At 44.9% G+C, this 21,500-nt stretch overlaps 1 protein-coding gene across 4 annotated transcripts in view; it reads left to right on the forward strand.

Moving 5' to 3' along the window:
* The window catches only part of LOC102292817 (rho guanine nucleotide exchange factor TIAM2), a 49,222-nt gene extending 28,677 nt beyond the window's left edge, over positions 1 to 20,545 (forward strand). For 2 of the 4 annotated variants that reach the window (XM_005937640.3, XM_042226870.1), the window contains exons 3-24: positions 115 to 1,197; positions 3,247 to 3,715; positions 4,336 to 4,514; positions 5,622 to 5,846; positions 6,858 to 7,043; positions 7,138 to 7,281; positions 9,893 to 9,958; positions 10,094 to 10,172; positions 10,303 to 10,392; positions 10,627 to 10,851; positions 11,083 to 11,177; positions 13,288 to 13,476; positions 14,153 to 14,221; positions 14,312 to 14,437; positions 14,984 to 15,092; positions 15,173 to 15,352; positions 15,472 to 15,590; positions 15,678 to 15,786; positions 15,871 to 15,929; positions 16,620 to 16,710; positions 16,814 to 16,901; positions 16,987 to 20,544. In XM_005937640.3, the coding sequence (XP_005937702.1) occupies positions 121 to 1,197; positions 3,247 to 3,715; positions 4,336 to 4,514; positions 5,622 to 5,846; positions 6,858 to 7,043; positions 7,138 to 7,281; positions 9,893 to 9,958; positions 10,094 to 10,172; positions 10,303 to 10,392; positions 10,627 to 10,851; positions 11,083 to 11,177; positions 13,288 to 13,476; positions 14,153 to 14,221; positions 14,312 to 14,437; positions 14,984 to 15,092; positions 15,173 to 15,352; positions 15,472 to 15,590; positions 15,678 to 15,786; positions 15,871 to 15,929; positions 16,620 to 16,710; positions 16,814 to 16,901; positions 16,987 to 17,533 (4,521 nt within the window). In that variant the 5' untranslated portion in view covers positions 115 to 120 and the 3' untranslated portion in view covers positions 17,534 to 20,544. Of the gene's footprint in view, positions 1 to 114; positions 1,198 to 3,246; positions 3,716 to 4,335; positions 4,515 to 5,621; positions 5,847 to 6,857; positions 7,044 to 7,137; positions 7,282 to 9,892; positions 9,959 to 10,093; positions 10,173 to 10,302; positions 10,393 to 10,626; positions 10,852 to 11,082; positions 11,178 to 13,287; positions 13,477 to 14,152; positions 14,222 to 14,311; positions 14,438 to 14,983; positions 15,093 to 15,172; positions 15,353 to 15,471; positions 15,591 to 15,677; positions 15,787 to 15,870; positions 15,930 to 16,619; positions 16,711 to 16,813; positions 16,902 to 16,986 lie in introns of all 4 variants that reach the window. The other 2 variants (XM_014338519.2, XM_014338518.2) reach the window with 2 other exon arrangements.
* The last annotated feature ends 955 nt before the right edge of the window (positions 20,546 to 21,500 follow it).

Consider the following 21,500-nt stretch of genomic DNA (forward strand, 5'->3'; position numbering starts at 1 on the left):
TGTGTGTGTGTGTGTGTGTGTGTGTGTGTGTGTGTGTGTTTGTTTCCTGGCTGTTGTGTCGCTCGTTTTTGTGCCTCACATCTGATGATGTCATCCTCCTCCATCCTCTTCCAGGTCATCATGGGAAACGCAGACAGCCACAGCAGCTTCGTCTCCCCTGCCAAGCCCTCGTGCTCCTTCAGGTTTTCCTCCAGGAGGGAGGAGGTGACATCGGCTCGCAGCTGGTGGAGGAGCAGCCAGGGAGGCTGCAGGAGCCGAGGGAAAAGCTACCTGAACCACCCAATGGCCAGCTCACCCTACACCTCATGGCGTTACGAACCAGCCCCTAAAGCGGCCCGAGGAGGCGCCAAGCTGAGAGGGGGGTCTCCTCAGAGGCTCTGCAGGGGGGAGTTTGGGGGGGGTGAGCGGGCGTCTCTGGAAAGCAGCGGCAGCCCGAAGGTGCTGCTCAGCAAAGATGGCAGCATGAGGGTGGAGTTCACCAAAGCTCGGGTGGAGCCAGAGAGTCTGAGTGGGCTCCCCGCCATCACTGCCGCAGCGACCACCACCACGAGCGCAGAGGTGTCACTGCGCACCAGCAACGGCAGCTCGCTCAGCTCCGATGGCTCTTGGTACGACTCGCCATGGGGGAACAGCGAGCTGACGGATAACGTGTTTGTGTGCAGGCAGAACGCGGACAACAGCAGCGGCTACACCACTGCCACCAGCAGCAGCGGCTACAACACCTTCTTCTCCGCTCAGGGTGAGGACATCTCACCTGGATTTAGCTCCAGCCTCCTCTTCCCCACCACAGAGACTAATGTATTCGCCGCCGCAACTGCAGGTTACAACACCTGCTCCTCTGGCCGGACGGAGGATAGCGGCATTGGAGACTCGGAGCTCCTGCAGCCGGACCTCACGGATTTCAGCCTGATTTCAGCTCCTGGGGTTTACAGCAGTCACAACACGCTGCCCGCCTTCCCCACCGACGCTGGGACCCCCGCCGGGGAGGCAGCGCTGCTGGATGATGTCACACAGAAAGAGGAGGGATCAGCCGGTGATATGGAGGAGCATTACTCCTCCTGCACGCTGCCCTGCCGAAATGTGGAGTCTGCGAGCGCTGCCTCTGCCAGGAATAACCGAAAAGACTTCCTGAAGAGCCGAATCAGACGTCTGAGCGACTGGACAGGAAGTCTGAGCAGGAAGAAGAGGAGGATCCAGGTGAGAAACAATAAGATGATGAAGTCATGCTGTGGGCGGAGCTCAGTGGTTTGCCACCTGCTGATGATGGACAAAATGACATCATTTTTTGTTTTCTGACTTTTTACATTTAAGAATGTTGATTTTCAACATGAACTGACATCCCTGATAAAAGTGCACAAAATCATAATATTTTTTTAAATCTTTGAATTCTAGTGTTTGACAAAGTAGAGGTATATGTTTTTATCACTTGAACATAATCACAGCCTGTAAACAAGAAGAAAGAAAGAAAGAAAGAAAGAAAGAAAGAAAGAAAGAAAGAAAGAAAGAAAGAAAGAAAGAAAGAAAGAAAGAAAGAACAAGGTCAATAAAGATCATCAGAATATCTTAAAATGTCTTCAAAGTAAACTCAGTCTAAAACAAAACCTTTAAAAGTTTTTATAAACTCATTAGTAGATAATTTTAAAATATATTCTGAGAAACTTAAAACTGGTTTTAAAATTAATATCTTCCTTAATCCTCAGACTTAAACAAGTCGTCGAACTAGATTAAAGTCTCATCATGACTAACAACATTACACATGGAGTTAAGTACGAACGCCATTTTCAAACATCATCACACATCAGTAATCTGATGGTAAGCTTTCTCTGTGAGAGCTGATCCAAAAAAGCCCGGCTTCCTGTTTACAGCCAGCAGAATGAGGTCACATCCTGTCTGCAGTGAGGGAGCTGGAGTAGTGAAGCTTGTTGTTCGTGCTTTTTAACTCAGTGCTGATGATGACGGGGATAATGAAATCAGACGCTGATGTAGTTTCCTCACAGTGGAAACCCCAAACACCCCACCCCCCACAACCTGGGTAACCCCCTTACATCAGCGTGACCTCATGAGGACTCGTTTTCCCACACTTGAGTTCCTCCAGATGCACGTCAAACAGCAAAGGACTGACGAATAAACTTTTATTATCTGCTCTCTTGATTGTCTTTGTTTCGTCTGCAAGGTTTTTAAGATGTTTAACCCAAAAAACTTTCTTTGCACTGCGTCAACGTTTCACTGGAGTGCCGCAGTCTGTGTGCCGGATTATTAATTACAATCAGAGAACTTTATTAATCCCAGAGGAACAAAACAGAAACCCTTTGAAAGCATCAGTCTAGCTTAAATCCTCTGCAGCTTTGTGTCACAGTCACAGGAGAATCCATCTTTGCTCTCTGAGATTGATGTCCTAGTGATACATCACAGTGGACTTTTTATTGTTCAGTCTTTCCGGGGCTTTGATCCTGCTCATCAAAAACAAATCGCAGTGCTGGAGGAACTTTGATCTCTTGGAAAATTCCTGGAGCTTTTCATGGGAAAGCACCAAAACAAAAACATCACATAGTGACACTGGAGAAAGAAATGTTTGGGAACCTGGAACCAGACCGATCTGAGGGCTTACGTTTCATTTACCCCTTGTTTAGATTTCCATGAGGGCTTGGCTCTGCTCGGCCAATCACAGCACTGTGTTTGATACAGGGGAGTTTGATACAGTGATTGCATGGACAAGCACTTCAATAAACATCCAGGATCCTTTAAGTCCACTATTATCTCAGGAATAAAAGACCTGCGTGGTAGATTTTCTCTAAAGAACAAACAGCTTAACGCCCTGACTGATAAGAACTGTGCGTTTCTGTACCAACTCACTCTGCCTGTCTATAAACAGCAAGTCTCCACATGTCGTCACTGTCACTTCACAATGACGGTTAAATGTGGAAAACTGCTCAAAAGTGTTGCACAAACCTGGACGAGTCACTCAGTTGGAGGTTTAAAGTAAAGTCAGAGCGGGCATCAAACCCGCGCCCTCTAAAACCAGCAGGTTGTCTTATTGGCTCAAGAGCAGTGATGGATTGTTTGTTTAACGCTGACACTGCAGCGTGAAGCATATTCACACCCCGTTAATGCTAACAGAGGGGAAAATTGTGGTTTGGAATAATACTGCCTGGTGCTGGGCGCTGTGTTTGAGGGCTGCTGTGTGCCTCTAGTGGCCGCAGACGGAATCACAGCAGTCAAATAAAGTCCTCTCTGATTTCTCTGCAGGAGCCGTTTGCCACCGACACAGCCGATGTCTTCATCAATGGACTGAATGCTGGGGCTGTTAGCTGCAGCACGCTGTGTTCCTCCGACCCTCTCCACTCCCTGAACCACAACCAGTTCCCAACGCTCCACTGCGGCTCCTCCAGGAGTCTGAACCAGAACAGTGATGCTAAGCGGCAGAACATCTATGAGAACTTCATGCAGGAGCTGGAGATGGGTTGCAGCAGTACGGCTGACAGGACGGAGCCATCAGAGGGGGACGGAGATGAGGGTGAGGAGGACGAGGAAGAGATAGATGGGGATGTGGAGGTGGGAGAAGGGGAGCAGTTGGATGTCCTGTTTGAGAAGGAGCAGGGTGTGGTGCGCCGGGCCGGATGGCTCTCTTTCAAACCTCTCATCACTGTTAACAAGGACAGAAAGCTGGAGCTGGTCGCCCGCCGCAAGTGGAGGCACTACTGGGTCACACTGAAAGGTACGGCCGCCTGCAAGGACCAGAAAACAGAAAGTTGAGTTCAAGTTTCAGGATTAGATCTGATCTTATTTTCAGTGAAGGGCAGAAAACTTGCGTAGGAGAAGTCTGGTGATGCCTTTAGTGCCTCTGCTCGAGCTGAAACCAGGCTTATGCTGCATACAAGGCAGCAAAAGAGTCTTTGTGCACCTGAGGCACAGTGTAACTTTCCAGGTTCCTCAGTGTCACTTTCGGGTTACATTAACCAGGATGTTTCCAGTTAGGCAGTGGGAAGGTCTATAATCAGCCAGCTGATTATAGATTCAGCATGTTTCAGGAAATACTGACGAGTAGTTTTTGAGTTGACTGTTAACCGACCAACAACTATTTATCACTTCTGCTCTCAGCACAGAGAAGGTTAGGACTTCTTCTTAAACCAGAGGAGTCGCCCCCTGCTGGGCATCAGAGAGACTGCAGGTTTAGGCACTTCTAAATGAAACTTGATAAAAAAAAAAAAGTGTTCTGTTTCATGTTAAACATTTTACTGAAGTCTTTACCATATGTGGCATCAACAGCTAAAATTTATAAATCTCTGTGAAATAAACTATTTAACGTGTAATTAACGATGGATTTTGTCTGTTCAGGTTGCACTCTGCTGTTTTACGAGACATATGGGAGGAGCAGCGGCAGCGCCGACCAGGAGCTTTCTCCTCGCTACGCTCTCCTGGCTGATGACAGCATCGTCCAGGCCGTCCCTGAGCACCCAAGGAAGGAGCATGTCTTCTGTCTGAGCAACTCGTATGGAGACGTGTACCTGTTCCAGGTGAGGGAACCGCCAGCACACTGAGAAACATGATTTTACTGGAGTATCCTTGAATGCAGCACCAGCATAAGCAGCTGTGGTGTTGGGACATTTCTGAGGTTTTCTCTTCATTCTTTCATTCTGTGATCGCTTTCCTCCAACTGCTGCCTCCATCTTTTTTCCCATCGCTGTGGCTCATTTGTGAGCAGCGTGAATGAACGGGGTGTGGCGTCACACCAGCTTTTGGTTTTCTCACCACAAACATCCACACTGTGGGACTTTCTCTGCGTGTCTTTCTGTTGGTAATGACTGTGAGCATTTCCCCCTTTGCTGCCAGCTCCACACCACCCACACCGAGGAGCAAGCAGACAAACAAAGAGTAGATTTTACTTTTACTCCGACAAAGAAGAGGAGGCACAGATGTGTCGAGGCCCCGGATGAACTCCTGGCGTTCCTTCTAGTCGATCTTGAATGACACGAGCGGCAAAAGTCTGGATGTCAGAGGTCAGCGGGGATAAAAAGAGAGGCCGATTATTACCTGTACTCTCGTTGGTAAAGGTGATGTCATCATGTAATTTAATAATTTATTTCTGTGATCACCTCCTCAAACTTTTAGGAGCTCCTCTTGATTCCCAGAGTCACTCTGACTAATGCAGCAGAGTCTGCAGACACACAAATCACCTTCCTCCCAGAGGAGGAGGTGGAGTCTTTGTCAAGGGCTGAAAGCAGCTGAAGATGACGAGCGGAGAAGGCTGAAAGCCTGCTAATGGGAATCACGACACCCAGCTAATTACTGCAACAAATGTTCCTCTTTACGATCATGACTTGATGAAGAGCGAGCTTTAAACCCTGCCACACGTCCCCTCGTAAACAAAAACAGCTGTTAACATCAGGACATTAAGTCTGCTGCTTAAACGCAGAAACCAGACCATCAGAGGATGACTGAGCCTTGCTTCCTGCTTTCAGCAGCAAATTTACATTTAAAGGTTTCTGTATTTAAGGTTTTTGTTGTTAAAACAAAGCGCAATCAGCAGCTGAATATTCAGAGTTAATAAAGCAGGAGGCTCAAAGTTTAATACTGTTCTGTTGCTTAAAATCTGTCTGACTCCATCTTGTCTCGCCCTCCAGGCCACCAGCCAGACTGACCTGGAGAACTGGGTGACGGCAATCCACTCGGCGAGTGCCTCTCTGCTGGTGAAGCGTCAGAGGAAGGAGGACACACTGCGCCTCCTGCGCTCTCAGAGCCGCTCGCTGCTCCACAAGATTGACATGGATGGGAAGATGAAGAAGATGGCCGAGCTGCAGCTGTCCATCATCAAGGAGCCCAAGAGCAGGAAGGCGGTGGAGAGCCAGGTGAGTGCGGGGAGAAGTGGTCCGGTCAGGGCGGACAGCACGTTGGTATTATCACCTACACCGGTCCTGAATATGGGCAATGCTTTAGAATGACCCTCACAGCCATCTTTGAGTGAAGCACACATGAACATCAGACCAGACTCTCGCCCTGTTGTCTTTGAGCTTCACGATACCTTCAGTGTCTGAAGTTTGCTGCTGTCTCTGTGTTTGTTGCAGAGAAATTAGACGATCCTGAAACTGTGCAGCAGACTGTGTTTCAGTTTAAGGGTTTCTTTTCTGCTCAGCATCAGTGTGAGTCAGTTAGGTTTCATCAGCATTGCTTCAACAGACATCAGGTAACAGCTGTAAGAGGAGAACTGTCAGTAAATCTTGATGAACGTGCAGTTTCTGAGTCTGTGGATGGACTTTGTTGTGTCACAGATTAGCTTCAGGCTGTTTTGCGGGTTTCTTTGTTCTTGTTGTTAATTTCCAGTGACAGCAATGTGCAGACAGAGAACGTATAATTTAGCAGCCTGCTAATCTTTCCTCTGAACTGTGAAACTGATCCCAGCGCTGCAGTTTGAACTCTGAGATTAGAGGCTAATCTTCCTGCTCAACATTCAATTACACATTTACTGAGAGGGAGGGGAGGGCAAACAGAGGAGGAGAAGGAGAGCCTCGATTTATTGGAGAGAGTCCAGCAAGAGAAGAGGAAGGAGGGGAGGGGAGGAGAGGAGAGGAGATGAAAGGGAGGACAGGATGGAGGGATGAGGGATAATGGGTGATAATCACACAGTAAGGGACAAAATAACTTCATCACAACAGAGACTGAAGCAGGAATTGACAGCAGCAGCAGTCTGCCCCACCCAGGAAATACACTTTACCAGATGAGTGAATGGAGAAAAGATGGCTTCTCTCAGCGCCTTGCCATGACTCACTGACCATGTTTCATGGTTTTCATGGCCGTCTGATGAGTTATTATCATTGTTTTATACAGAAGCTGTGTTTATGTGTGACCCTGTGTGTGCTCAGATCCAGCAGTGGGAGCAGAATCTGGAGAAACTGAACCTGGATCTGTTCAGGCTCAGGTGCTACCTGTCCAGCCTGCAGGGCAGCGAGCTCCCAAACCCAAAGAGCCTCCTCGCTGTGGCCAGCAGGCCCTCCAAGAGCATGCTGGGACGCCTGGGAGTCTTCTCCGTGTCCTCCTTCCATGCTCTGGTAAGTAGCGGCTCGACGCTTCCCTTTTTTTTAAAAAAAAAAAAAAGAAAGGAAGAAGGAAATTAACCAAATCTGCCTCTCTGGACGCTCACAGGTGTGCAGCCGAGAAGAGGCCACACTGAGGCGGCGCTGCCGGTCTCTTTCGGGAGGAAACCGGAGGAGGGGTCTGCCGTCCTCCCTGAAGGTCCTGGATGATCTCAACAGGCGCGGCAGGGGTGGCAAACACTCAGCTCACCAGGTATTACACTGCACCCTTTTCTTGTCCAGTTCAGTGCTGTAGTATGGTGAGAGGCAGCGTGCACCCTTCTGAAAATAGTTTGAAAGGTGAAATATTCACATGGAGTCAGAGACAGGTTTAAGAAACGTTCTACTCTGAAGTCTTTTCACGTGGACGACTAAAACCAACTCGTCTGATTCAGGCTGAACTCGTCGTTCCTCTCTGCTCTCTAAAAACAGCCCAGAAGAAGCGTGCTGTCATCTGTCGTTACGAGGCTAAGTTTAGCCTCTCCTCAGTGCATCATCCAGCTGCAGTTCCCATCATGCCTGGCTCCTGACGGTCCCCTCGTGATAAACAGTGGGTTATTTTTGGCCTCTGAGGGTCCGGAGGATAAATCTGTCAGCGCCACTTTGCTTTGGCTTGGATTCTCGCAATTCAACTGAGCCGATACACGCTCAGTGGAAAAACTGCCTCATAGTTTCATAGCTGCAGCGTCTGCAGGATCGCAGCACGTTACCTGCTCCCTCCTGCCCTTGAGCAAGGAACTGCGCAGGATGCTTCCAAGCAGTAACTCCCGCTCTGAGCCAAACATCTGTGGATACCTTGGTGAGGGGAATTCTAGCCACATGCTGCCTTTGTTCGACTGAGAGTCCTGCTTCGAGCTGAACGTCTAATCAGTCAGCTGTTTATTTCATCTTACACAAAACCGACCAATCAGAGAGCTCAGAGGGCTTTTTGTATGCTGTCCTGCTCTTGAAAGTCAGAATGATTTATTTCCAGCAACTTTTTATTACCATAATTAATTTTTCTTCGAAATGTAATGAATGTAGGGTGTAATAAAGCCTTCTGAGCTGCTGCACCTCTACTTGTTGTGTGTTGAAGCCCAGCAGACGGTAACACAGAAAGGTCTTTCTGTGGACAGAGACGTCTTCAGGCTTGATGGAGGTGTTCGTAGTCAAGCCTGCGGCAGCTTGTTCTTTGTGCTGAGCACTTGTGGTCAGACAGACCTGCAGCATGTTTGTGTGCAGCTGGATCTCCATTCCGGTTCTGCTTTCAGATCAGATCTGATGCTGCAGGCTGTGGTTTCCGGGTGGAGCAGCTCCACTAGAGGACATGTGGAGCTGATTGCTGCTCGCTGTGTCAACTCTGCAGGAGATATACACTTACCGGAACTCGCCGCCTCCATTTCACTGCCATGTCGGGGGGTGGGGGTCATTACTGTAAAATCCTTGATTCCTTCCAGAAAACAGAAGTTTTCGTACTGACGAGTGTTTCCTGCTTAATGTTGGTCTCCAGTCATCATGTGACTCACTGTGTCCAACCGTCCACTCAGACCACAGTCACGACTGTTGTGGATGTTTTAAGGTGGTGTCGAGGAAAGGCATGCGAGTCCACGATGATGATGATGCCGATGTGTTCAGTGTCAGTCGGTGGTCCCAGACTCCAGGCAGGCTGATGGCGGCTTCACAAACCTGTAATTTCAGCGCAGCTCAACCTGCTCATTTTTTCCCATGATTCCCTGGGGCTAATTTAGGTTTTGATGCAGGACAGAATTAAACATCCCAAGTCTTTTATCATTTTTAATTACGTTTAAATATAGGAGGGAGTATTTTTAGTTTGTCTTTAGTCATGACTGTGTTTGTGTGTTTGTGTTTGACTACAGCAGTACATTATGTGGACTTTGTAGAAAGCAGCTCACTGGTTAAAGATCATGACGTTTACAGGAGTCGCGTCGCTCCTTTGAAGCACCGTCAGGAAACACTCGGGTGGATGTGAGCGACTCTGAAGCAGGAGTCACTGATCTTTTGCTGATTAAGCAAATATGAAACAGGTTATCGCTCAGAGAAAAGACGACTCAAGCTGGAAGATGATGTGACACTGATACTTGTGTTCAAAATTGTCACCCATCAAACTCACCGAGGAGGAAAAGGAGGAGGAGGTGGGAGAAAGAGGAGGAGGACAGTTTGTTTAACTGCACAGCTTTTTGAGGGCAACCTTCTGAAGAGGAGGAGGTGGGAGGAGGAGAAGGAAGGGGAGGAGGTGATTGAGAATTAAAAGCTTCCAGGCTGTTTTATTCTGCCAGGATTTCTTTGTTCCTGAGAGTTAATCCTTCACAGGAGGCAGGAGATGACTCCAACACCTCCTCTCCACATGACCTCCCCACCAAACCCCACCTCCTGTTGTCACATGACCTCCACCTTCTTTCTTCTGCTCCTCTTTTAACCTCCTTCCTCCCCCTGTGTCTCCTCTGTATCCCACTGTTCCTCTTTACCCTTTTGTCTCCATATTTCATCTCCTGTGATCTTTTCAGCCAATCAGAGCTCCGGATTCTTCACAGGCTTTTCTTATTTTCCAGTTCACCTCGTCGCTTTAAGTCCTGTGGAGAAAGTCTGAATTTTAAGAATCACCTGCCTATTAGTTTAATGATTTTATAGTTTTCTGCCTTTAAAGCTTCAGTTTATCTATGTTTTTATCAAATGCATTGATGATTTTACTGATCAGATCTTATAGAAGCTAATCGGTTATAATAACTGAAGGTAAACCTCGTAGGTCGCTCAGTCCTTTAAAACCTGTGCTGATGAGTTAAAAGTTTAATTTAAAGTAAAATTCTTCCTCTGTGTTTCTTCTGCAGAATCTGGACTGCGCTCCCAAACAGATGGAGGCAGCGCCCCCTGCCGGTCATAGTGCAGATCTGCAGGTCTGTTCACTGACTTACCTACAACTTCTCTTTAATGTTTTTTCTGCGGGCAGAATGATGATAATTACTCGATTTGTATTCACATGATTCCTGCGAGGTCATTCTCCCGGTTCACTCTCCTCTGTGTGTTTTCAGTTGCGTGATGAACAGCAGCTTCCAGCTGTTGGTGTTTTTACTCTGAACATCTGTCGACCTGACGGCCACAAAGACTTCGGTGAGAAAGAAAAACTCATCACTGAATAAATAAAATTCGTATAAAAACATGACTGGTTTGTGTTCTGAGAGGATAAATAATAAGCATATTTACCTGTGTGTGATGTGCTTCTTCTTCTGTGAATCTGCAGGTTTTGCAGTGACAGGTCACGTGGACGGAGCAGGAAAAAGTCATGTTTTTGTCAGCGAGGTGGACCCGCTGGGACTTTCATCCAGAGACGGTAAAACAGAGAACGGTTTCAGGTTTTATTTTGAGGGAGACCCTGCATTTCTGACAGTTTGAGGTTTTGAAGGTGTCCAGCAGGGGGCGCTCGAGGCTCTGCTATCAGGCTGTCACCTGTGGAGCGCTACACCTCCAGAATGGGAAAAACCCTGTCTGTGTTTAGGATTTTAAAAAATGTAGAAACTTTAAAAAACTTTAAAAGATGCAGTTTAATTTTTCTGTTTCCAATCAGGCCTCAGGGCCGGAGACGAGGTCCTGGCTGTTAACGGCGCTCCTGTGACTGGACTGGACCTGGACCTCCTGCAGAGTCTCTTCAGACATCAGAAGCTGCAGCTGCTGCTGAGGAGGGATGAGTCACCTGAGGCCGAAGAGCCTGCCGACCTCTGGCCCGACCACGCTGACCCCTTCCACCCCGGCCGCCGACCACCGGCCACGAACATCCACACCTGGATCACAGGTACAGCAGAGACGCTCTGGTAACAGCATCATAATGTTCAAACACATTTCACATTTATATCAAACCGATTTCCAGTTTTAAATATAAACTCAACCATTTTAGTCACAGCTGTTTTATTGATCAGATTCATTTACAGAAACCAGAATCAAAGGCTTTTATTGTGAAGGCCAGTTAAAGCAGCAGGAGTTCTCCTGTAAAGATCACAGATCACATTTCTTCTTCATCTCACAGATTCCTCTGTCATCACAGATGCAGACAGCATCCTGCCTCCCGTTTTCGATGACACTTCTTCGAGGATACCTCAGGACACCGAGCCCTCAGAGGAGGTGAGCTTCAGTCTGTGACAGTCTGAGAACATCTGGATTTTTTTTAAATGGTTGTATGTTATTCATGACCAAGCCGCTTGTGTTTTGCTTTGATCGGCGATAACCCCGTCATATGAAATCAAGAAGTTTTATGAGGATGTGATTGGTTTCCAAAGAAGGCAGCTCAGACTTACCTGCAGAAATCCTCCTGTGCCTCCTGGAGCTCCACCCCCCACCTCTGTGCACATGACCTTTGGTCAGCCTGATAATCCAGCTTACACAGTCAGGAGTGTTTGTAAAGTCAGAGCTGAGGGATTAACGTTTTTCCCTGGAGAAACACAACTTGTAGGTGTTGTTTTTGACTGCCTCTTCATTTCTGACGACGGCAGAAGGAGTATCAGGTGACCTCCGCCCCCAACTGATCCTCTTCGTCGTTGTTTCACTCCTTCGTCATGGGTGCTCTGTGCTGGGTACTGCCGATGGAGGAGGACTGGGAGACTCTGGAGGAAGAGGAGGAGGATAGAAGGGAGGTGTTCCCCGGGGTGGGGCTCCTGGAGCGGCTGCTGAGGCTCCTGGACAAGGTGGCAAGCTGCCTGGGCTGTTGGCGTCCCGCTGACGGCGTCGTCCTGCTGGTAAACGGGCTGCTGGTTGGTGTAGAGCTGAAACTTGGTGTAGAGGAAATGATCACAAGTGTTTTCTGTGCTTTAGATTTTCTCAGTGTGAGACGGTTGTACACACCACTATCACAGCGTTACGTGTACAGACGCCCACAAGACTATGTTGTACCTGCTCAGACAGAAAGTAGGACAATAGGAACAAGTCACCACCTGAGAGAATGTCAGCACAGGACAGTAATCCCAGCCTCAGATGTCCCGGGGCGGCTCAGAGTCAAACAGCTGCTCCTTCGTGAAACAGTTTAGATACCTTAGGATCCTCCTGGAGGAGCGGGAAACCTCTTGTTGAAACATCAAGTAACATCAAATATTTGAGGCTAATATTCCAATTAGTGAGATAAAATCAACTATAATCACCCTGAAAAAGCAGAGATAATTAATTGATTTAAAAAATTAAGATAAAACAAGTCCTGGAGCTCAAAAGTGAAGCTGTTAAAAGGTTCTTCTGTTTACACAGCATCTTTTGATTCTTCATGAACTAATTGATTGTTCGAGTTAATAAAACTGTCACGCTGTGATCGCGCTAACCTAAAGATCTTCATCTTCAGTGTTTTTGGAGTCAAAGGTCAATCCTGCACTCTCGACCATCCAAAGACTCGTTGGTTTCTTTCAACTCGACTCAGAAACAAGCACCAGTTGCTGCTGTTTAGGCCTTTGATGCACTTGTGTGCACATTAATATCCCGTGTTTGATCATCTTCCAGTTCATTATCTGCTCTGCTGAAACCTGGAGGTGGGTCTTTAGTTCTTCATCGAAACTGCTCCTCACCTCCATGAACAGTTAAATTGAACATGTCTGGGCAGTCTTTTCCCCACATGTTCAGATCTCAGGGCGCTCCTCCTTCCTCGAGTTTAAAGTGCAGCGACGCTTCCTCACCGCTTATCAAAAGCTCTGCAGCTTCAGGGTGAGCGCATTGGAGCTCAGAATTCATCAGGCTGTCGGCACTGCGTTAGAGGCTGGCAGCCCAGATTATGATGACGGATGAGGCAGCCAGTTGGTTAGCAGCTCGTCCTCAGTCAGGGTCATAGCAGCAGCAGCGGCGCTCAGACTGGGAACAGGTTTGTGTTTGTCTGTCTGGATTTTGGTGTTTGTGTGTTTAACCTCATCTCTGGCTCAGCGGCTTCCCAGACCTCCCCAAAATCCAGCAGAGAGATTAACCTCCTGCTCCAATGATCCTCGTTCTCCTGACTCAGAGCCACAGTTCTCTCCGGTTTGTCACTCAAGTTTGAGTGTGAGTGGAACAAAAATCAGTTACTGGACTTCCACCTGGGATCCATGCATCTTCTTCTGCTTATCTAATTCACGGTCATGTGGGAGCTGAAGAATACCCCAGCTATAATAGGACCGGGGGGGGTGGGGTCTGTTTTCTGATTTTTCTTCTTTATTGTCAAGCACATGAACAGTGGTGTTGTCCTGAATGATTTCATTGAGCTTTGGTTCCTGTGTTTCCCTCCCAGAACTTAGACCAGGTCTACTCGCTTTACCAGACCTTTCCAGAAGGCCAGACAGGAGATGGCGACAACCCCAAAAACCCGTACGGCAGAGAGGTCAGCCTGCAGCCGGTGAGCCCCACCCACCTAAGCGTGTGTCAGCGTCTGCGTAAGGTCATCCAGGAGCTGGTCGACACCGAGAAGTCCTACGTCAAGGTCAGAATACAACAGCAACAGTAGTACTACTGTGGTACTACTGCTAGTACATCTGATATGTTAATGGACGCGTTTTGACTCATTTTCAGCTCCATGTTTTTATTCTTTGTCTCTACAAGAGTAGCTTTGCATGATTCAGTTCAAAATAATCCTTCCTTATCTTATTCTGGTCCTTCAACCTTTTACCCTATCCTTTGTCTGAAACATGCTGTTTTAGCTCCTCCCACTTATGTCTAGATTTCTTCTGATTGGCTGCCCCTGATATTACCATTTTGGGGATTTCCCCTCTCTGTGACATCATACTAAACCAGGAGTAGAAAAAACTGTGTGAAACTCCAGTTTTTTATCAGTTTATTTATAGAATAAAATAAAACAGAAACTATTTTTTTATGTTAAAGTGATAAAGAAATCTATACTTGTGATTTTACACACAATATGTACAGTTTTAGTTTTAAATGGTTGTATGAAATGGGTCCCTTACAAATATTAAAAGAATCTGCTATATTAATATTTTTGTCTTAATTAGAGTGTACGCTTAAACATCTTTATATCTTCAAACCTGTGTGTTTAAAACTGCTGGAAAGACCTTACTATTTGATTCGAGCCGATAATTAAATTTGAAAAAAGAAATTAGACTTTGATTAATATCAACAACATTTTTTTGGTTCTGTTTCAGGATCTCATCTGTCTGTTCGACATCTACCTCACCCCCCTGCAGAAGGAGACGTTCCTCAGTAAAGACGAGGTAAAAACGAGCCGACAGTAAATGACGGTTGTGAAGTGAAGGTTGTGGTTGTGACTCTGACCGCAGTGTGTCTCTCTGTCACTCTGTCAGATGGAGGCGCTGTTCGGCAGTCTGCCAGAGATGTTGGACTTTCAGAGAGTTTTTCTCCAAACGCTGGAGGAGAGAATCGCCGCCTGTCCGAACTTCAGCAGCCTGGAAACCCCCGAGCAGTTCAAGGTGAAGGTCCATCAGCTGGTTCAGACAGATTTTATTTCCTTCATTTATTTTTTTATTTTATTCTTTTTGTTTTAGTTGTGCATGCATGCAAGTTTTATTGTTTTATTTATTTAAGCTCCAGTGATTTATTTTGGCCCTGTGATGTTTTACTTTTATGCATTTTTTTCCCCAATTGTTAAAACTGATATATTTATTATATACTCCATTTCGGGTCCATTATTATTATTGTTATTTTATTCTTTACTTAGTTTTTTTATTTTTATTTATTTTATTTATTTTTTTAATAATTTATTTAATTACATTATATACATAGTATATATTTTTTTAGATATTTTGTCTTTTCACAGTTTATCTTTTTTTTATTTTTTTTGTACATTTTATTCATTTATTAACTCTATTTTATTTATTTTAAGCTGTTAACATATTTCTCCTTTTTAAATGTTTCAATATTTTAAATGCGGAATTTCCATATTTTAATGAACAGAAGTTTTTATTTGCTTGTTCGATGGGTTTAGTTTTTTCACACCTCATTTGTGTTTCATTCAGAAACTCCTCTTCCCATTGGGTGGATCATTTCTGTACTACGCCGATCACTTCAAGCTCTACAGTGGCTTCTGTGCGAATCACATCAAAGTCCAGAAAGTTCTGGAAAGAGGTGAAAACACAGTCTGAGCACTTTAAACTCATTTAAGCAGCACTCCATTTAACCTTAAACCCTGACCACCTGTGACGCAGCCAAAACAGACGCAGCCTTCAAACAGTTCCTGGAGGCCAGAAATCCGACCAATCAGCACTCGTCTTCCCTGGAATCATACCTGATCAAACCTGTTCAGAGAGTCCTGAAGTATCCGCTGCTGCTCCGAGAGCTCGTGTCCCTGACAGATGCAGAGAGCCCCGAGCACACACACCTGACAGGTAACCCAAACATACACCTGACAGGTAACCCACACACACACCTGAGAGGTAACAGACCTCACAGCATTGTATTTAAACATGTTTTGTGACCAGCTGCACTTCCACTGTCATCCACTCAGAGGCACTGCGAGCAATGGAAAAGGTGGCGAGTCACATCAACGAGATGCAGAAGATCTATGAGGATTACGGCTGCGTGTTTGACCAGCTGGCAGCAGAGCAGAGCGGAGCCGACAAACAGGTAAACACAATGACACACACACACACACTTGAGTGTCACCTGTGTGCATCACATACCCTGAAGGGTTTTTTTTTCCTCCACCCTCAGGTGACGGAGATCTCGATGGGGGAGTTTCTGGTCCACTCGTCGGTGGTCTGGTTGAACCCACTGCCCTCTCTGGGTCGCTTGAGGAAGGAACCAGAGCTGACGCTGTTTGGTGGGTGAAGTCTCTTCTTCACACTTCTTTACTTGCACAGGTAATAACTGATGGAGAATAACACAAGTCTGTCTTTGTCCTCAGTGTTCAAACGAGCCGTCATCCTGGTTTACCGTGAGAACAGCAAACTGAAGAAGAAGATGGTGAGTGCACGTCTACTCTTCATCTCCTAATTTGTATAACTGAACAGATTTGTATGTCTATTTATGCCAATGTAAACAAAAAAATACAGTGACAAAAAAAATTAACAAAGTGTTAAAAAAATGATATTAAAAATGCAAATCTGTCAATTAAAAAGTAAAACAATATGTGTTATGTGTTAAAGAATATTTAAAAATATCAAAAGAATATCAAAATAATGATCATAACAAAGATATAAATCCCATAAATGAAATCACTTAAAATTTCCTTTTCAACTATAATATTGTTGTTCTTTTCATTTTTTGATAAAGTAAAACCAAACATATGAGAGATAACATCACATTTAAATAAATCTAAACACTGTGAGGTTTTAAAAGAAAGATGGAGGCCAAAAATGTCTAGTTTTTAAGTCAAATATCAATAAAAATCTATTTGGCTTAATCTGTTTTTTCCTGTATTGGCAGTAATGGGCTTCCATACAACTGCTGGTTTCTATTAATTTCTTCAAAGATCATCTCAGAAAAACTTTAACCTGGTTCTGGAGAGATGATCTGCTTCTTTGTCTTTACAAATGTAATCCTCGTCCTTGATTGGCTCCTCAGCTGTAAACACATCAACGCGATGTCACTGAATAAAAGAAAAAAACACCTCCACCTGTTCTTGTTGTCAGTTTTTATGTTTTTTTCTCACAGACCTCGTCCCGATCAGCTGACCTTGACCCCTTCAGATTCCGCTGGTTAATCCCAGTTTCAGCGGTCCAGGTCAGACCGGCTAACATCACAGGTGAGTGACCAATCAGAGTGAGGTTTGTTACTGCAGTGCTGGTGCAACAGCTCTCCAGCAGGAGGCGCTGTGACGGTCTGAGCTCACTGTGCTGTGTGTGTAGGTTCTGAGGACCCATGTGTGTGGGAGCTGGTTCACAGTCGGTCTGAAGTGGAGGGACGACCAGAGACGGTGTTCCAGCTGTGCAGCAGGTACGGACAGCCAATCAAGTTCCTGTGGTGGTTCTCGACTCTGTGCATGATGATGTTAAGCTTCAGCTCTGTGTTTGTATTTCAGCGGTTTGGAGACAAAGGCCAGCGTGCTGCGAGCCCTGCGCTTGCTCCTCAGAGACCGAGCTCCTGTGGGATCCCTGAGGAGGAGCAGGCTGTCTACGGCTGAGAGAAGCGCCTCCTGGAGGAGGAGGCAGCAGCGCCACTCTGACACCCAGAAGACAATTCCTCACCAGCTGCAGGAGAGCTGCAGGTCTGACAGCGTCCTGGGCGACACATGCTCAGAGCCTCTGCTGCCGAGCCACGCCTCCAGCTCCAGTGCCGCTGCAGGGATGAGAGGCAGACTCTGCTCCCTGACTAGCGAGCTGGAGGCCCAGCTGCAGAGGCTCAACTTCCGAGAGGAGGAGGTGGAGCAAAGAGGGACATCTATAAGTGAGGAGGAGAAAAATAAGCGGAGCTCTAGCCTACGGCGAAGTCCTGGAGATCTGCAGGACCTCAGCAACCTGCTGGAGAGAGACTTCAGCGTTCAGAGCATGACCTCCATGATAAACGAGGACTGCTTCTATGACCCCCTCCTGGGGTTACAGACGACCGCCGCCATGCCCGCAGTGTAGGGACAAAGCTAACATGCTAACACAAGGAGGATGGACACAATGTGGGGAGTCTAAATAAATCCAGACGATTGAGCTGGAAGTTTATCACACCTGCTCCGCAGACCTGAACATGGAGGTCCACGCTGACCAAAAGGTGCCATCTGACGAGGTTCGGGTCATTTTCGAGAGTGTGAAGCAGCTTCATTCCTCAAACATCGCCTCCTGCAGGTCATCACAGGTCACTACACCAAAGGAAACGCTGACAGACTAACTGACCCTTTAAGAGGATCTTCATCTCTCCAACACTTGAACTGTTCTCAGTGAGACAATGAGATAGCAGGACATCTGTCCAGCCCTCTGATTGGCTGCGAGATTCATGACACTGAAACCTTCAACAAATAAAAAAGGTCTGGAGGTGGATTGATAACAAATTTTTGTACAAGAGGAAGTCATATCAGCCAATCTGGGATTTTTTTTTACTGATCTCTCTGATTCAGCATTAAAAGCTCACCAGTGATTTAATGGTAACAAAAATAAACAGCAGTCGAACGCCACCGGAAAGTGAGAGAAAAGAGTCTGACAATAAAGTCCAAGAAAAATGTAAATTTAAAGAAAACGTGTATCACTTTGAAACATCAGTTCATGCAAGTTCTTAAATTCCTAAAATTCATTTTTAATTTATGAATTTTTTTTGTTTGTTTGTTTTTAGTCTCAAAAAGAAATTTGATTTGTTTGTATTTAAAAATAAGATTTTATTCTCATAAAATTACAGGTTGATCTCTCAGAAATGTGACCTCTTTCCACAAAAGTGCACCTTTATTTTTTTTTAAATATCAATATCATTACCTGTTAACCTTTAAAATTACCGTTATTTATGCAAAAAAAACAAAAAACATTTGGCAAGCAGTTTTTAGTTTTTTCATTTAAATTTTTTTTTTGAGTGTTTTTTTTTTCTTTCTGGATTTTTTTAATTTTACATTTTCTTTAAATAAATTACTTCAGCTTTGAAATAATACGTTTATGGTGCCCTCACAGTAAAACTTTATTCTATCAACATCTTTAAATATAGCTATCTCTAAAAAACAATTTTATCTTCAAACTACTGAAATTCCTGCATGAAATTCAGCCTGAAAAGTGTATTTTTCTTTACACGAGTTTATAATAATCTGTCTTTTAAAATGTAAATTTATACCAAATTTTTCAACTTTATTCTCAATCTTTTTTCTCTCACAGAGGCTCTGATGTGAAACTGTAGACCCATCTCAGGCATCTCGCTAACACAGCTCACAAACCTCAAAGAACAAACAGAATCATTTGTCTCAGAGACAAACTACAGACCTCACAAAACTTTTCAGAAACTGGAGTGTTCTTTTTAAAAATTCCTCGAGAGAACATGGTGCTCAGTTCTTTTCACTTAACCAAGCATCTCTCTGAAGGGTCCAACCAGCTCAGTTTCATCTTGTTCGCTAATGATGGACCAAACCGAATGTTGGACTTGCTGCCTGAACTCGGCGACAGCTGTCAAACTCTTGTGTTGTAAATATTCTTGTGTGCAGCACTCATTTTGAACTTTTCTGTCTAACAGAGAAACTTTCTTGACAAAAGCAGTTTCTGGAAAAATCTGGAGCTGCTGGATCAAAGCCTTCAGTCGAGTTTTTATATTTATATATTTGTAATGTTTTGTTGACCAAGCACTAGAGAGACACCAGTGTTTTTATTTTATATTTGTGTTTTATATTTTCTAAAATGTTAAAGTATTTGGTAATTTATTTTCTTAAATATTTGTTCAAGGCAAATAAATGAAAAAAATATTTAATTAAAGATTTTTGACCTGAAATGCTCCTCCTATTGCTGTTTATTCAGTCTCTGAACAGAAAACTTCAAGGCCTTGTGAACAGCTGAAACCCCCCTGGCAACCACTGGTTGCTAGGGGGTGGTTAGCTGCGGCTAGCCGTGGTTTGCATAGAAGACGCTGACTTTTCTCAAAACTCGCCCCAGCTGCTCACTGAGTAGTTGTAAAGCTTTCAGGGAAAAAACAGAAAAGATTCACTGAAGTGGATTTGTGATGCTGCAGAGCTCTGTCTGTGCACTGCTGAGTAAAGCTGAGGTCCCTGTGCTCTCTGCAGGTCTCATTATTAATGTAAAGAGATAATAAAATCTTATTCTTTCAGAATTTGTATGTGTCTTGGGCAGCTATCCTCCCCTTGCCTCCAGTTCTCCACTTTGCGCTCTACCCTCCAACATTAAAACACCGACACCTTGTGCAGCGGTCCACGAGCTACAGACGCTCTACAGGCATACCTAACCCAGCAGACTCTCGTTGTTCTTGTCATGAAGTCGTGTTTCTTTCATGAACATTATCATTTCCTGTGATGATACTCAGATTTCCTCCTTTCACTCATTTCAGTCTGACTTCACCTTCAGGGGAACAGGACGCTCAGCTCACTTTTGGATCGATAAATTAAATTTTAAAAAGCAGTGAAGGTAAAAACTGACTGTGTGTGTATGGTGTGTGTTGTCTCTTCAGCTCTTGTTGCCAGAGTAACCGCTGTAGAAAGGAGGAAGAAAATTGGCACATTTATCATAAATTTACAGCTTTTTAAAACCTTTTAAAAACTCTGCATCTATTTGGAGACTGAACAGCTTGCCTCACCAAATGACATAATTTCAGACCTTTGAAGGCTTTAAACACTCATCGCTCAGTTCACCTAATGGTCACTGAGGAGCTGAAAGCTGGTCATGTGAGGATATTTCAGGCTCCGGTTGCCTAGGTGAACTTCTAACGTGTTTATTCACAGGTCGTATGTCAATCAACAGTGTTTTTCACTCTTATTGGACGTCTCTTGAGTCGCTCCCCGTAAAGTTCATCACTAGCTGGGTATTGACTATCTAAGAGGGAGATAACTTGTGGTGGTGGCATTCTGTTTCAGCCCTACACTTGAAATCAGAGAGCTCTTTAAAACAACCTGTTTATTCAGAAATATAGTGTGATAAATATATATATGCACAACTTTGTAGTATCTAGAATAAAAGCATTTCTACCAGTAAAAGAGGAGAGACTGTGCAGCTGAACACACGCAGCACTCCCTGTCCTTTGTTTTTTATTTTTATTTATCATATAATCATAAAATCCTATCATTATTTTTATTATTTTTTATCAGTAATATAAAAAAAATCCTCCTGCACAGTTACTGTCACGTCAGGCAAAGAGCATCGGCAGGAACATTTAGACCTGATGTTTCCATCTGCAGCACAGAGACAGAGTCAGGCTTCTGTTAATTACATTTAAGACTTTTAATCCCGACTGAGGAACCTCTGAAGACCTGCAGAGACCCCGAAAGAGCTGGGGGCCTGATGAAGCCCCGGAGTTTTTAACTTCACTCTCGGCTTTCATAGTCAGTGTGAGCGGCAGGACATTTAAACACACATACAGGACAGGAACTCACAGGGTTTTAGCTTAAACTCTCACCATCCATTCGGAAAGCTTGAATACTTTGATGTCAGAAGCTGTAAGAAACTGCTGCTGGTGGGAGGGCTCTGTATTTGTTCCCTTGAATTTGAGACATTTTTACATACAAAAACCTCTGAGCTTTTTATATTTCTACTCCTTGGATCTTGTTTGATTCCCTTTTCATGTCCAGCCTGTCCCAGTTTCATCTCCGTGCTTTTTGTCTCCCCAGTTTTGTCCCCGTGCCGTTCTGCTCTCTGTGTTTTTGTGGTTTTCCTGTCTTGGCTATGTCTTTCATCCTGGTATTCATCTCTTTCCTGCGATCGTCACTCTGTGTTTCATCCTTTTATGCCCTTCTAGGTACATCGTGTTCAACTGTGCTCCCAGGGGTGTCTACTCTGTCCTAATGTTCTCGTGGCTATATATTTTCTGCATCTGGTCTTTGTTGTGTCCTCTCTCAGTGTATTTTCTCAGTGACTGTTTTTGCTTTTGTTTTCTTTACCTTTCTGCAAAAAAATAAATCAGTGATTATTCTATCTG

Source organism: Haplochromis burtoni, unplaced genomic scaffold (genome assembly GCF_018398535.1).
Source record: "Haplochromis burtoni strain Fernald_Lab_line unplaced genomic scaffold, NCSU_Asbu1 Contig_232, whole genome shotgun sequence".
NCBI classification, from domain to species: domain Eukaryota; kingdom Metazoa; phylum Chordata; class Actinopteri; order Cichliformes; family Cichlidae; genus Haplochromis; species Haplochromis burtoni.